The sequence below is a fragment of the Phocoena phocoena genome, chromosome 2, assembly GCF_963924675.1.
Source record: "Phocoena phocoena chromosome 2, mPhoPho1.1, whole genome shotgun sequence".
In the NCBI taxonomy this organism is placed as follows: domain Eukaryota; kingdom Metazoa; phylum Chordata; class Mammalia; order Artiodactyla; family Phocoenidae; genus Phocoena; species Phocoena phocoena.
Window position 1 is genome coordinate 107,743,969 of NC_089220.1, and position 13,263 is coordinate 107,757,231.

A 13,263-nucleotide genomic window follows, 5' to 3' on the forward strand; every position below is an offset into this window, starting at 1 on the left:
CTAACCCATGCACTAATCTGTACACCAAAACTAACCCGTACCCTAATAAATACCCTAACCCATTGTACACTAACCTGTACCCTAAACTCTACTCGTTCCCTAATCCTAACCCGTACACTAACACTAACCCATAGCTTAACACGTTCCCTAACTCTCACCCGTTGTCGTACCCTAAACCGTACCCGTTCCCTATCCCTAACCCTAACCCATAACTTAATACTAACCCGTACCTTAAAACGTACCCTAACCCGTTGTCATACCCTAAACAGTACCCGATCCCTAACACTAGTCCTAACCCTTACAATGACCCTTAACCTATCCTGTACCCTAATCCTATCCCGTTTTCGTACCCTAACCTCCACCCTAAACTTCTAACCCTAACTCTAACTCTAAATCTAATCCTTATCCTAACCCTTACCCTAACTGGTACCCTAATCCTAGCCCGTAAAACAACACTGACCCATACCTTAACACGTACCCTAATCTGTACCCTAAACCATACCAGTTCCCTAATCCTTACCCTAATCATAACCTGTACACTAGCACTAATCCATACCCTAAAACGTACCCTAAACCTAGCCAGTTATCATATGCTAACCTGTACCCGTTCCCTAACACTAACCCTTACCCTAACTCATATCCTAACCATAACCAGTACTCTAACACTGACACGTACCCTAAACCGTTGTCGTACTGTAACCTGTACCTTATATGGTACCCGATCCCTCTCCCGAACCCTTATCCTAACCCTTACGCTAACTCGTTATCCTAATCTTAACCCGTACACCAACACTAACCTGCACCCTAACACATACCCTAAACTTACCCCATTGTCCTACTCTAACCTGTACCCTAAACCGTACCCGCTCCATAACCCTAACTCTAATCCTCACCCTTACGCTAACCCTTCTCCTAACCCGTACCCTAATCCTAACCCATACACTAATGCTAACCCCATACCCTAACCCTTACCCTAAGTCCTACCCTAATCCTAACCCGTACACTAATGCCCATACCTTAACACGTACTCTAACCTGTACCCTAACCCGTGCCCGTTCCGTAACCCTAACACTCACCCTTACCCTAACCCGTACACTGACACTAATCCGTACCCTAAAACGTACCCTACGCCTAACCTGTTGTCGTACCCTAACCCTTACCCTAACCTAACCTGTACCCTAATCCTAACCTGTACACTAAAACTAACCCGTACCCTAACATGTACCCATGCCCTAACCTGTTGTCGTGCCATAACCTAACCTGTTGTGCCATAACCTGTACCCTAAACCATACCCGTTCCCTAACCAAAACCCTTACCTTAACCCTTACCCGAACCATACCCTAATCCTAACCCGTACACTAACACTACTAGTTGGTACCCTAACACGTACCCTAAGCCTAACCCATTGTCGTACCCTAACGTGTAACCTAAACTGTACCCATTCCCTAACCCTAACCCATACCCTAATCCTAAGCCGTACTTTAACACGTACCCTATCCCTAACCCGTTTTCGTACCCTTACCTGTACCCTAAACTGTACCCGTTCCGTAACCCTTACCCTAATCCTTACCCCCCACCCGCCATGCATTCCTTTCAACAGACATGGCTGAACCCTTCTAGAGCCCTCTTGCTCATCCCTGGTGACTCTAACTCCAATGTCAAACATTAATACAGATTTTTTTGCCAAATGTCTCTTGCACTGTTTAGCAGAAAAAATTCTACCATGAATTTCCTTTGTCCTCAAACATAAGTAAATTAACAGAATATTAATAGCAATCTTTTCAAACTTAACAGAATATTAATAGCAATCTTTTCAAACATAAGTAAATTAACAGAATATTAATAGCAATCTTTTTTTTTTGGCTGAGTTGGGTCTTCGTTGCTGTGTGTGGGCTTTCTCTAGTTGCAGTGAGCGGGAGTTACTCTCTGTTGTGGTGTGTGGCTTCTCATTGCAGTGGCTTCTCTTGTGGAGCACGGGCTCTAGAGCGCAGGCACAGGAGTTGTGGCGCAGGGCTGGGATCTTCCCGAACCAGGGATCCAACCCATGTCCCCTGCATTGGCAGGCGGATTCCTGCATTGGCAGGCGGATTCTTAACCATTGAGCCACCAGGGAAGTCCCACGAACAATCATTGACAATACTACTTTCAAAAAGATCACGAAACCCCAAAAGAACTTATTAATTTAAAAACAGTTATAGGGACTTCCCTGGTGGCGCAGTGGTTAAGAATCTGCCTGCCAACGCAGGGACATGGGTTTATGCTCCCACATGCCGCAGAGCAACTAAGCCCATGTGCCACAACTACTGAGCCTGTGCTCCGCAACAAGAGAAGCCACTGCAATGAGAAGCCCGTGCACCGCAACAAAGAGTAGCCCCCGCTTGCCACAACTAGGCCCGGGCACAACAATGAAGACTCAGTGCAGCCATAAATAAAAAAATTTATAAAAAAAAGAGAAAAAAGAAAATTTTATTAAAAAAATTAAAACAGTTATATAAGTAGCATATACTCAGTGAAAAAGAATTCAAAAAAAATTTTTTATAAGAAGTCCAAACCCTTTTCTGGAGGAGCCACTGTTAGAAGTTTGGAATATATGACTCTAGAATCTTTCAGTATTCATACAAATTTATGTTTATGCACGTGCAAAGAATTGTTCAAAGTAATTTAAAAGAAACAAAAGAACCCATGAAAATAAAAATAGGTGCATCTCCACCTTGCTAAAACTTGTAGACAGTTTTAAGTGACCGTGTACCTAAGTGGTGAACACAACTTTGAAAGGGCAGGCAGAGCAAATGCCCTGTGAGGACCATATATTTCACTGAGAGTATTGAAAAAGCTTGCTCTGTGTCATGGTAAATGTTGGAATTATAGTGGAGAATGATAAGTTATTGTACATGTTTGTAATGGATAATTTCCTGATAAAAATCAGTTCTTAAAAATACCATGTTACTTGCACTTAGGAATAAATCCATTATGAGACAGAACAGTTATATGATTAAAATAAAAAGTCAAAGCCACAGTGAGATACCACTTCACATCCATTAGGGTGGCTACTACTATCAAGAAAAACAGAAAATAACAAGTGCTGGAGAGGATATGGAGAAATTGGAAACCTTATGCATTGCTAGTGGGAATGTAAAATGGTACAGCGCCTGTGGAAGACAGTAAGGCAGTTCCTCAAAAAGTTAAATATAGAATTACCAAATGTTTCAGCAATTCTACTTCTAGGTATGCACTACCCAAAAGAATTGAAAGCAGGAACTCAAATGGGTATATTTGTACACCAATGTTCACAATAGCCAAAAGGTGGAAACAACTCAAATGTGTCAGTAGATGAGAAGATAAACAAAAGGTGGTATATACGTACAATGGAGTATAATTCAACCTTAAAAGGGAATGATACTGTAACATGGATGAACCTTGAAAACATTATGCTAAGTAAGTGAAACAAGCCAGATACAAAAAGAGAATTATATGATTCCACTTGCATGAGGTATCTAGAATAGGCAAAGTCATAGAGAAAAGAAGTAAGATAAAGGTTAGTAGTAGGGATTGCGGGGAGGAATGGGGAATTATTGTTTAATGGGTACAGAGTTTCGGCTGGGGATGATGGAAAGTTCTGGAAAGTTCTGGAGATAGATAACAGTGGCAGTTGGACCAGACTGTAAATGTACTTAATGTCACTGCTCTGTACACTTAAAAGTGATTTAAATGGTGAATTTTGTTATGTATATTTCACTACAATTAAAAAATATATAAGAAGCAAGTTTTTGTGTTAGACTTTATGGAATTCATGATTCTCTGCACTCACGAGGCACCTTCACTTTACTGCCCAGATTTGTAATTTCGGCTAAAGAGCAACATCTGTTGATGAGAATAGCAAAGCAAACCAAAATGGGTCAGGACTACCATGTCTGTTTAAATTTACTTTGATTTCAATGGTGTTATTCCTGCCAGGAAAAATACAGGATAAGCAATAAAAGATTATTTTGGATTTGAAAAAGCTGGGGGGTAAAAATAAAGAAAATCCAAGGCAGTATTTGAAGAGGCACACTGAAAAATCATAAAATAATTATAAGGTGGATCTTGACACATACATAGAAAAGGCAAAGCATCTATTTTACTTAAAAGAAAACTTACGTCCATGATGGTTACAGGGATGTCCCGAATTTTATGAGGTTCCACATAAGAATTTTGACAATTCAGGGTAAGTCTTGAAGCCAGTTCACTCTGCCCCAAACTTTCCAGCTGCAGAAAGAAACAAACAAAGGTGAATTTTTTAAAAATTCATTTTGTTTTGTACATTTACATTAAATCCACAGATAATATCGGTGCTTAGAAAGGTGGTATTATGTGTGGTGGGGCCAGTATGGTCACCACTGAGGAAACACAGTGTATTTGAGACCATAACTGGGCCTTGCAAGTGGTGACATTTTTCTATTCTGGGCATCTGGCCTTCCACAGCCCTCAACCTGAGCCGACTCTTCCACCAGGTGCCTGGGGGCGCCAAGCCAATTCCAGCAGCTCCAAGAGGACAGGTAGATATTTAAGTAGAGGCCTCCGAAGAAAAACATCTATCCCAGTAGTCCCTAAATGCAAGTCCACAGACCTGCTCCATCACACTTACCTGGGGAGGTGGAAGAGGAGGGGTGAGGTAAAAACACAGATTCCCAGCGCCCTCGGCCAGGGATTCTAGTTCAATGGTCTGGTGTGAGGCCTTAGAATCTGTATTTTTAAAAGCTCCCCCAAGTGATTCTGATGAATTACTCAGCAGCAGGAATATCTGTCTGGATGTAGTAAAGTTAATATGGAAGAACGCTTAACAAATACCTCTGGTACACAGTGAGACAGGTATTTCTTCAGGAACCAAGCAGACATGAAAATTCTGAGTACAAGGTGTCCCCACCCCAAGGCCATGATCCTTACCCTGTCCACCATGAAATCAATGGCATCAGCCATCATAGGGTCCACTGGGCCAGATGAAAAGTTTCCAAGAACTATTTTTTTGAGCATAAATGACGGCATCAGCCAAAAGCTGTTAAAAAAAAAAAAAGACCTGATAATTTAAATTTCCAAGACTACACATAAATGGCAAATATTCATTCAACACTGAAGCTTCGTATTAGCTAGGTACTTGGGACCTAGAGATTAAAAAAAACCTAGTCTCTTCCTTTTAAAGAGCTAGTTTTGAAGCATCTAGTTTTTGTATACATTTTCTCAAGCTCCGAGTTATGGTTTAATATGATCCAACTTTTGGGGATTTGGAATAATTATAAGCAATATTTCAAAAATGCCTTTACAGAGGTAGACATTCTGATGATTCCAAGATTTTATTTTCTATTTGGTCTTATTCCAATGGCTAACCTATTTGCGGTAAACTGAACACTTACCATATCAACCTTAAGGTTTATATCACCTTTTGATTAAAGATAGATTTCAAAATAGGAAAATCAGAGTTATTATAACTCCTATTGCTACTACTGGGTTCAATTGGGCTAATTCAAGGCAATTCAATCTTTATGTATTTCTATATGTGATCTGTCATTAGTATTTACTCCACTAATTACACTGAGAGCCATTATACAGGGTAAACATGAATTTCTCTACCCTATGCTGAAAATGACTTATAAAAGGTGTAGACCAGGGACTTCCCTGGTGGTCCAATGGTTAAGACTCCATGCTTCCAATGCAGGGCACATGGGTTCGATCCCTGGTTGGGGAACTAAGATCCCACAGGCCGCAGCCAAAAAAAAAAAACCACAAAACACGTGCAGACCACCTTCTGATGCATATTCTCAGTGGGCTTCCCTCACAAGGACCAGACAGCCATCTTTCAATCACCTTCAGTGATCTTTCTAAGTTCTCTACCCCACAGCTCCTTATCTTCTAAAGGTGATGCTGCCTAGGTGTGCTCTGTAGAGGGCGCATCGTCTTGGCTCTGTTTGCCCCTGCAGCCTCTGTGTGGCACACGGTAAGCACTCAGACATTTGATAAAAAGTAGCTGATATGCAAGAGCACAAACGAAGTGGGGGAAGTCTTGGCTTCTGACAATTAAAACATGAAAAATCATCAAAAATAATCAATGACTTAGTGCATTATCTGGACATGAAGTATCTGTGTCTGATGTATACAAGAAATTGCTGCATGAATGCTGAGTAAACAACTGAGAAAATATCAGGAGAAATATTTTAAAACTCAGAGTGAATGTTGAGTAGATGTGAAAACCATGAAAACAATGTTTACCTAGAACATTATATGAAAATCAATCTGATCACACAGGTAGGTCTAGTTACTAGGTTGCTTTCTGCGGTAGAGCCTAGCCTTGCTAGCAATGAAAGAAATATCATGAAGTCAGCTTTAAGGTAACATTAGACATCTATCAAGTTAATTAAAATGATAAAATCAGTAAAGGGATGGCTCAGAGGAAACAGGTACCCCACTAGTTGCCCCGCAAAGCATTCCACCATTTCCATCTTTCTAAAAAGCAGACTAACATTGTAAAAGTGTCAAGATGTGCAGAACATCTGCTGACAGACTAAATGCTCTAATCGCTCCCTTTTGGGGAACATATCTCAGGAAAATAACTCAGAAAGGGAAGGAACAAAAGTAATTTATACAAAGATTTACAGTAGAACATGATGAAAAATTGGGAGAAGCCAAAGGCCTTAAAAAACTACAACAGGACTGTGTACACAAAATACTAAGTGGAGCAAGCAGAACACAGTATCAGTTACATATGCACTAAACTGTAAAGGCATGTGAACGTACAGTAAATAAAGCTAGACAATGATTTAGAGTAGTGGAAACAACTGAATTTAGAACTCTTTCAATTCTTTTCTTTTCCAAAGGTGATTGTTTCTAATTTTAAAAGCCAGGGTGGTTTCAAAAGACACAAGTATATATGGCCTCTCCCTCCCTAATGCATCGAAAAACCAAAAGCCAACATTTTCAAAATTCCACTGAAAATAAAAAAATGTTGGTTGAATGTTTACATTCTTACCTGTTTGCAGTCCATGTTTGGTTAAAGATAGAAGTGTCACTGAAGGAATTGCAGAGGATGAGAGAATGGACTCTGGGAGATTTGTGAGTGTATTCAGCAAACTTCTGGGCCAAAAAGCCTCCCAAAGAAGCCCCAAAGAGATGAACCTAATTGGAAACAAACACAAGGATCCTAAAAACAATGATCTTGAAGTATCAAAAAAAATTGTTTTAATTATCACCAACCACAGAATACAATGTCATCACCAGTCATTAGACTGAAATATTTACAGCAGTTAGAAGTTTAGAAAATATTGTATTTAAATGCAATGTCTACAGCCTGTCAAGAAAAAATACAAGTGTGCATATAAATTACACAAGTTAAAAAATATTATTCATAGATTACATTAGAAAATTAAACTACTTTGTCATTTCTGTTTAAGAAAACTATGATTCGGTAATTCCACTCCTAGACATGTACCCAAGAGAACTGAAAACATCTGTCTACACAAAAACTTGTATAAGAATGTTCATAGCAACATTACTCATAATACCTAACCAATAGAAACAAACCAAAGGATGAATGGATAAATAAAATGTGTTATAACCATACAATGGGATATTATTTGACAATAAAAAGGAATGAAATATTGATATAATCTGTAACACTGATGAACCCCGAAAGTGTTATGCTAAGTGAAAAAAGCCAGTCACAAAAGACCACAGATTACATCATTCCATTTACAAAAAATATCCAAAATAGGCAAATCCATAGAAACAGGGCTCCAGGGAGGAAGGGTGGGGAGTGGCTGCTAAGTATGGGGTTTCTTTTTGGGGGTGGAAAAATGTTCAAAAATTGACTGTGGTGATGGTTGTACATACTGTGAGTATATTAAAAAACAGTGAATTATACACTTTAAAAGGGTAAACTGTACAGTATGTGAATTCTATCTCAAAAGAGCTGTTATTAAAAAATAAAAGACAACACCAGACTTAACAATGTATCAATAAATGTTGCATTAAAATCACATGTGAGTAATTAGTTTCAAGGGACTCACTTTATCCAACTGTAAATGGTCTAAAAGTTTTCTGAATCCATCACAGAATTCAAGATGGTCCCAATAAACTGGATACTGCAACTAGAATAATAACAATAAATTTAAAATTTATTTTAAAAACTGTAGAGGTAAAATACAACTCATATATATCTGAAAAATTTAGGACTTTCATAATAGCATTTCTCATTTGCTTAATCTCTGCTCCTTATTCAAAATATGTGGAAAATAAGCTCTCATCTTATCCTCAACTTCAAAATTCACATTTTCTCTAATAGAACAATTTAAAAAATAAAAAAAGCACACTTTAGTGATATTATGTACACAATTTTAAGTCACATCAATTTCCTTTCCAAATAGCTAAGAAACTCGGAGGTTCAAGGATGAACAGAGCAGAACCCATTCAAATAAAGAAATTCTTTTTTCCCTTTAAACCAATTTCGTCTGAATTATGGCTCAGGAGAACTAGAAATAAAATCTGTTCTAAGGGGAGTTTCCTCTCTTTTTGGTAGCATTTCTTTAAGGCAGTATTCAATAAAATTGTTCCTCTACTTTTAATGACTTAGTCATTCTATCTGATTTCTTGTAGTACTTTTGTTTGTGACCAAAAATTTCAGATGCTTGACAATTAATGTTGACAATAATGAAGAAAAAGAAACACAAGTCATTAATTCCTTTCTAGGAGACTCAGGCTTGTCACCTAAGAGTTCCCCTCTCTCTAATACCTGTAAAACCCATCTTAAAGGCTTGCTGTTTTAAGCACTTAGATTCATTTTGCCATTGACATATCACTGGGATAGATACTGCCATGTAAATGATGGGATAATTTCAGATATGATGTAATATGTTACTTTTACTATTAAAATTCCACTTGTGGATAGGATTCCACTTTTCTGAAGCAGGATGGAGAACAGACTCTCCCAGCTGCAAATTTGAGAATTTTGAGTCAGATGACAGCCTAAAAGAAAGGAGATGACATTTTTACGAATCCTTTAATTTAAAAATGTCTGTGCCTTACAGAGTGTAGCAGAGCTGGGGTGTCAAGCACAGCCATTTCACACTAGAAACTCTGGCTTGAAGTACCAGGTGGAAGGCCTATGCATTCAGGACTCTATGAGCAAGTGAGACTGGAAGCACAAAGGGAAAAAAAAAAACTGGAGACAAGATGGTGGAATAGAAGGACTTGAGCTCACCTCCTCTTATGAAAACACCAAAATCACAACTAACTGCTGACAAAAAAAAACTTGAGCCTACCAGAAAAGATATTCTATACCCAAAGACAAAGAAGCCATAACGAGACACCTGAGGAACAGAGACCACAAACACAGAAAATTAGACAAAATGAGATGCAGAGAAATATGTTCCAGATGAAAGAACAAGACAAAACCCCAGAAGAACAACTAAGTGAAGTGGAGATAGGCAAGCTACCTGAAAAAGAATTCAGAGTAACAATAGTAAAGATGATCTAAGATCTTGGTAAAAGAATGGAGGCACAGATCGAGAAGATACAAGAAATGTTTAAGAAAGAGCTAGAAGCTTTAAAGAACAAACAAACAGAGATGAACAATACAACTGAAATGAAAAATAGAATAGAAGGAATTGATAGCAAAATAAATGAGATAAAAGAACGAATAAGTGAGTTGTAAGACAGGTTGGTGGAAATCACTGCTGCAGAACAAAGACAAAAGAATGAAAAGAAATGAGGACAGTCTGAGAGATCTCTGGGACAACATTAAACACACCAACATTCACATTATAGGGGTCCCAGAAGAAGAGGGAGAGAAAGGGCCTGAAAAAATATTTGCAGAGATAATAGCCAAAAACTTCCCTAACATGGGAAAGGAAACACTCAAATCCAGAGAGTTCCATATAGGATAAACCCTAGGAGGAACACACCAAGAAATGTATTAATCAAATTTATAAAAATTAAAGACAAAATATTAAAAGCAACAAATCATATACAAGGACGTCCCATGTGGTTATCAGCTGATTTTACAGCAGAAACTCTGCAGACCAGAAGGGAGTCGCACAATATATTTAAAGTGATGCAACCCAGAATACTCAACCCAGCAAGGCTCTCACTCAGATTCTACGGAGAAATGAAAAGCTTTATGGACAAGCAAAAGCTAAGAGAATTCAGCACCACCAAACCTGCTTTACAACAAATGCTAAAGGAACTTCTCTAGATGGAAAAGAAAGGCCACAACTAGAAACAAGAAAATTACAAATGGGAAAGTTCACCAGTAAAGGCAAATATACAGTAAAGGTAGGAAATCATCCACACACAAATATGATATGAAAACCAGCAATCATGGGACTTCCCTGGTGGTCCAGTGGGTAAGGCTCTGTGCTACCAATGCAGGAGGCCCAGGTTCGATCCTTAGTGGGGGAATTAGATTCTACATGCATGCCACAACTAAGCATGCCACAACTAAGAGTCCACATGCTGCAACTAAGAAGTCTGCATGCTGCAACTAAGAAGTCCGCATGCCGCAACTAAAAAGATCCCACATGCTGCAACAAAGATCCCGTGTGCTGCAACTAAGACCCAGCACGGCCAAAATAAATAAATAAATATACAAATAGACAGATAGATAACACCAGCAATCGTGAGAAGAGAGTACAAATGCAGGATGTTAGAAATGCGCTTGAAATTAAGAGACCAGCACTTAAAACAATCTTGTATATATAGACTGCTATAACAAAACCTCATGGTAACTGCAAACCAAAAATCTACAATAGATACACACACAAAAAAGCAGCAGCAATCCAAACAAAACACTAAACATAGTCATCAAATCACAAGAGAAGAGAACGAAAGAGGAAGGGAAGAAAAAAGACCTACAAAAACAAATCCAAAGCAATTAACAAAACAGCAATAAGAGCATACATATCGATAATTACCTTAAACGTAAATGGATTAAATGCTCCAACCAAAAGACACAGACTGGCTGAATGGATACAAAAACAAGACCCATATATATGCTGTCTACAAGAGACCCACTTCAGACATAGGGACACATACAGACTGAAAGTGAGGGCATGGAAAAAGATATTCCACGCAAATGGAAATCAAAAGAAAGCTGGAGTAGCAATTCTCATATCAGACAAAATAGACTTTAAAATAAAGACTGTTACAAGAGACAAAGGAGGACACTGCATAATGATCAAGGGATCAATCCAAGAAAAAGATATAACAATTGTAAATGTATATGCACCCAAGATAGGAGCACCTCAATACATAGGCAAATGCTAACAGCCATAAAAGGAGAAATTAACAGTAACACAATAATAGTAGGGGACTTTAACACCCCACTTATATCAGTGGACAGAACATTCAGACAAAATCAAATAAGGAAACACAAGGCTTAAATGACACATTAGAGCAAATGAACTTAATTGATATTTATAGAACATTCTATCTGAAAGCAGAATATACATTCTTCTCAAGTGCACATGGCCCATTCTCCAGGACAGATTACATGCTGGGCCACAAAGCAAGCCTTGGTAAATTTAAGAAAACTAAAATCATATCAAGCATCTTTTCCAACCACAATGCTATGAGATTAGAAATCAACTACAAGAAAAAAACCTGAAAAACACAAACACATGGAAGCTAAACAATATGTTACTAAACAACCAATGGATTGCTGAAAAAAATCAAAGAGGAAATCAAAAAATATCTAGAGACAAAAGAAAATGAAAACACGATAATCCAAAACTGATGGGATGCAGCAAAAGCAGTTCTATGAGGGAAGTTCACAGCAATACAATCTGATCTCAGGAAACAAGAAAAATCTCAAACAACCTAACCTTACACCTAAAGCAATTAGAGAATGAAAAACAAACAAAACCCAAAGTTAGTAGAAGGAAAGAAACCATAAAAATCAGAGCAGAAATAAATGAAATAGAGATGAAGAAAACAATGGGAAAGATCAATGAAACTAAAAGCTGGTTCTTTGAAAAGATAAACAAACTTGATAAACCTTTAGCCAGACTCATCAAGAAAGAAAGGGAGAGGGCTCAAATCAATAATATTAGCAATGAAAAAGAAGAAGTTACAATGGACACCACAGAAATACTAAGGATAATAACACACTACTACAAGCAACTATATGCCAATAAAATGGACAACCTAGAAGAAGTGGACAAATTCTTAGAAAGGTACAATCTTCCAAGACTGAACCAGGAAGAAATAGAAAATAAGAACAGACCTATCACAAGTACTGAAATTGAAACAGTGATTTAAAAACTTCTAACAAATTAAAGATGATACAAATAGAGGGAGAGATATACCATGTTCTTGGATTGGAAGAATCAACATTGTGAAAATGACTCTACTACCCAAAGCAATCTACAGATTCAATGCAATCCCTATCAAACTACCACTGGCATTTACACAGAACTACAACAAAAAATTTCACAATTTGTATGGAAACACAAAAGACCCCGAATAGCCAAAGCAATCTTGAGAACAAAAAACGGAGCTGCAGCCTGGAGGGGTGGGATGGGGAGAGTGGGAGGGAGGGAGACGCAAGAGGGAAGACACATGGGAGCATATGTATATGTATAGCTGATTCACTTTGTTATAAAGCAGAAACTAACACACTATTGTAAAGCAATTATACCCCAATAAAGATGTTAAAAAAAAAAAAAAAAACAGAGCTGGAGGAATCAGGCTCCCTGACTTCAGACTATACTACAAAGCTACAGTAATCAAGACAGCATGGTACTGGCACAAAAACAGAAAGATAGATCAATGGGACAGGATAGAAAGCCCAGAGATAAACCCACGCACATATGGTCACCTTATCTTTGATAAAGGAGGCAGGAATGTACAGTGGAAAAAGGACAGCCTCTTCAATAAGTGGTGCTGGGAAAACTGGACAGGTACATGTAAAAGTATGAGATTAGATCACTCCCTAACACCATACACAAAAATAAGCTCAAAATGGATTAAAGACCTAAATGTAAGGCCAGAAACTATCAAACTCTTAGAGGAAAACATAGGCAGAACACTCTATGACATAAATCACAGCAAGATCCTTTTTGACCCACCTCCTAGAGTAATGGAAATAAAAACAAAAATAAACAAATGGGACCTAATGAAACTTCAAAGCTTTTGCACAGCAAAGGAAACCATAAACAAGACCAAAAGACAACACTGAGAATGGGAGAAAATATTTGCAAATGAAGCAACTGACAAAGGATTAATTTCCAAAATTTACAAGC

The 13,263-nt window shown here is 38.1% G+C and overlaps 1 protein-coding gene across 2 annotated transcripts in view; it reads right to left on the reverse strand.

Annotated features, from left to right (window-relative positions):
• Nucleotides 1-13,263, reverse strand: part of SPG21 (SPG21 abhydrolase domain containing, maspardin) — a 62,419-nt gene that overhangs the window by 35,769 nt on the left and 13,387 nt on the right. The window contains exons 4-7 of one of the 2 annotated variants that reach the window (XM_065871314.1): nt 8,035-8,115; nt 6,999-7,144; nt 4,925-5,033; nt 4,139-4,246 (exon numbers count right to left, since the gene is read on the reverse strand). In XM_065871314.1, coding sequence (XP_065727386.1) covers nt 4,139-4,246; nt 4,925-5,033; nt 6,999-7,144; nt 8,035-8,115 — 444 coding nt within the window. The remainder of the gene's footprint in view (nt 1-4,138; nt 4,247-4,924; nt 5,034-6,998; nt 7,145-8,034; nt 8,116-13,263) is intronic. The other variant, XM_065871316.1, reaches the window with a different exon arrangement.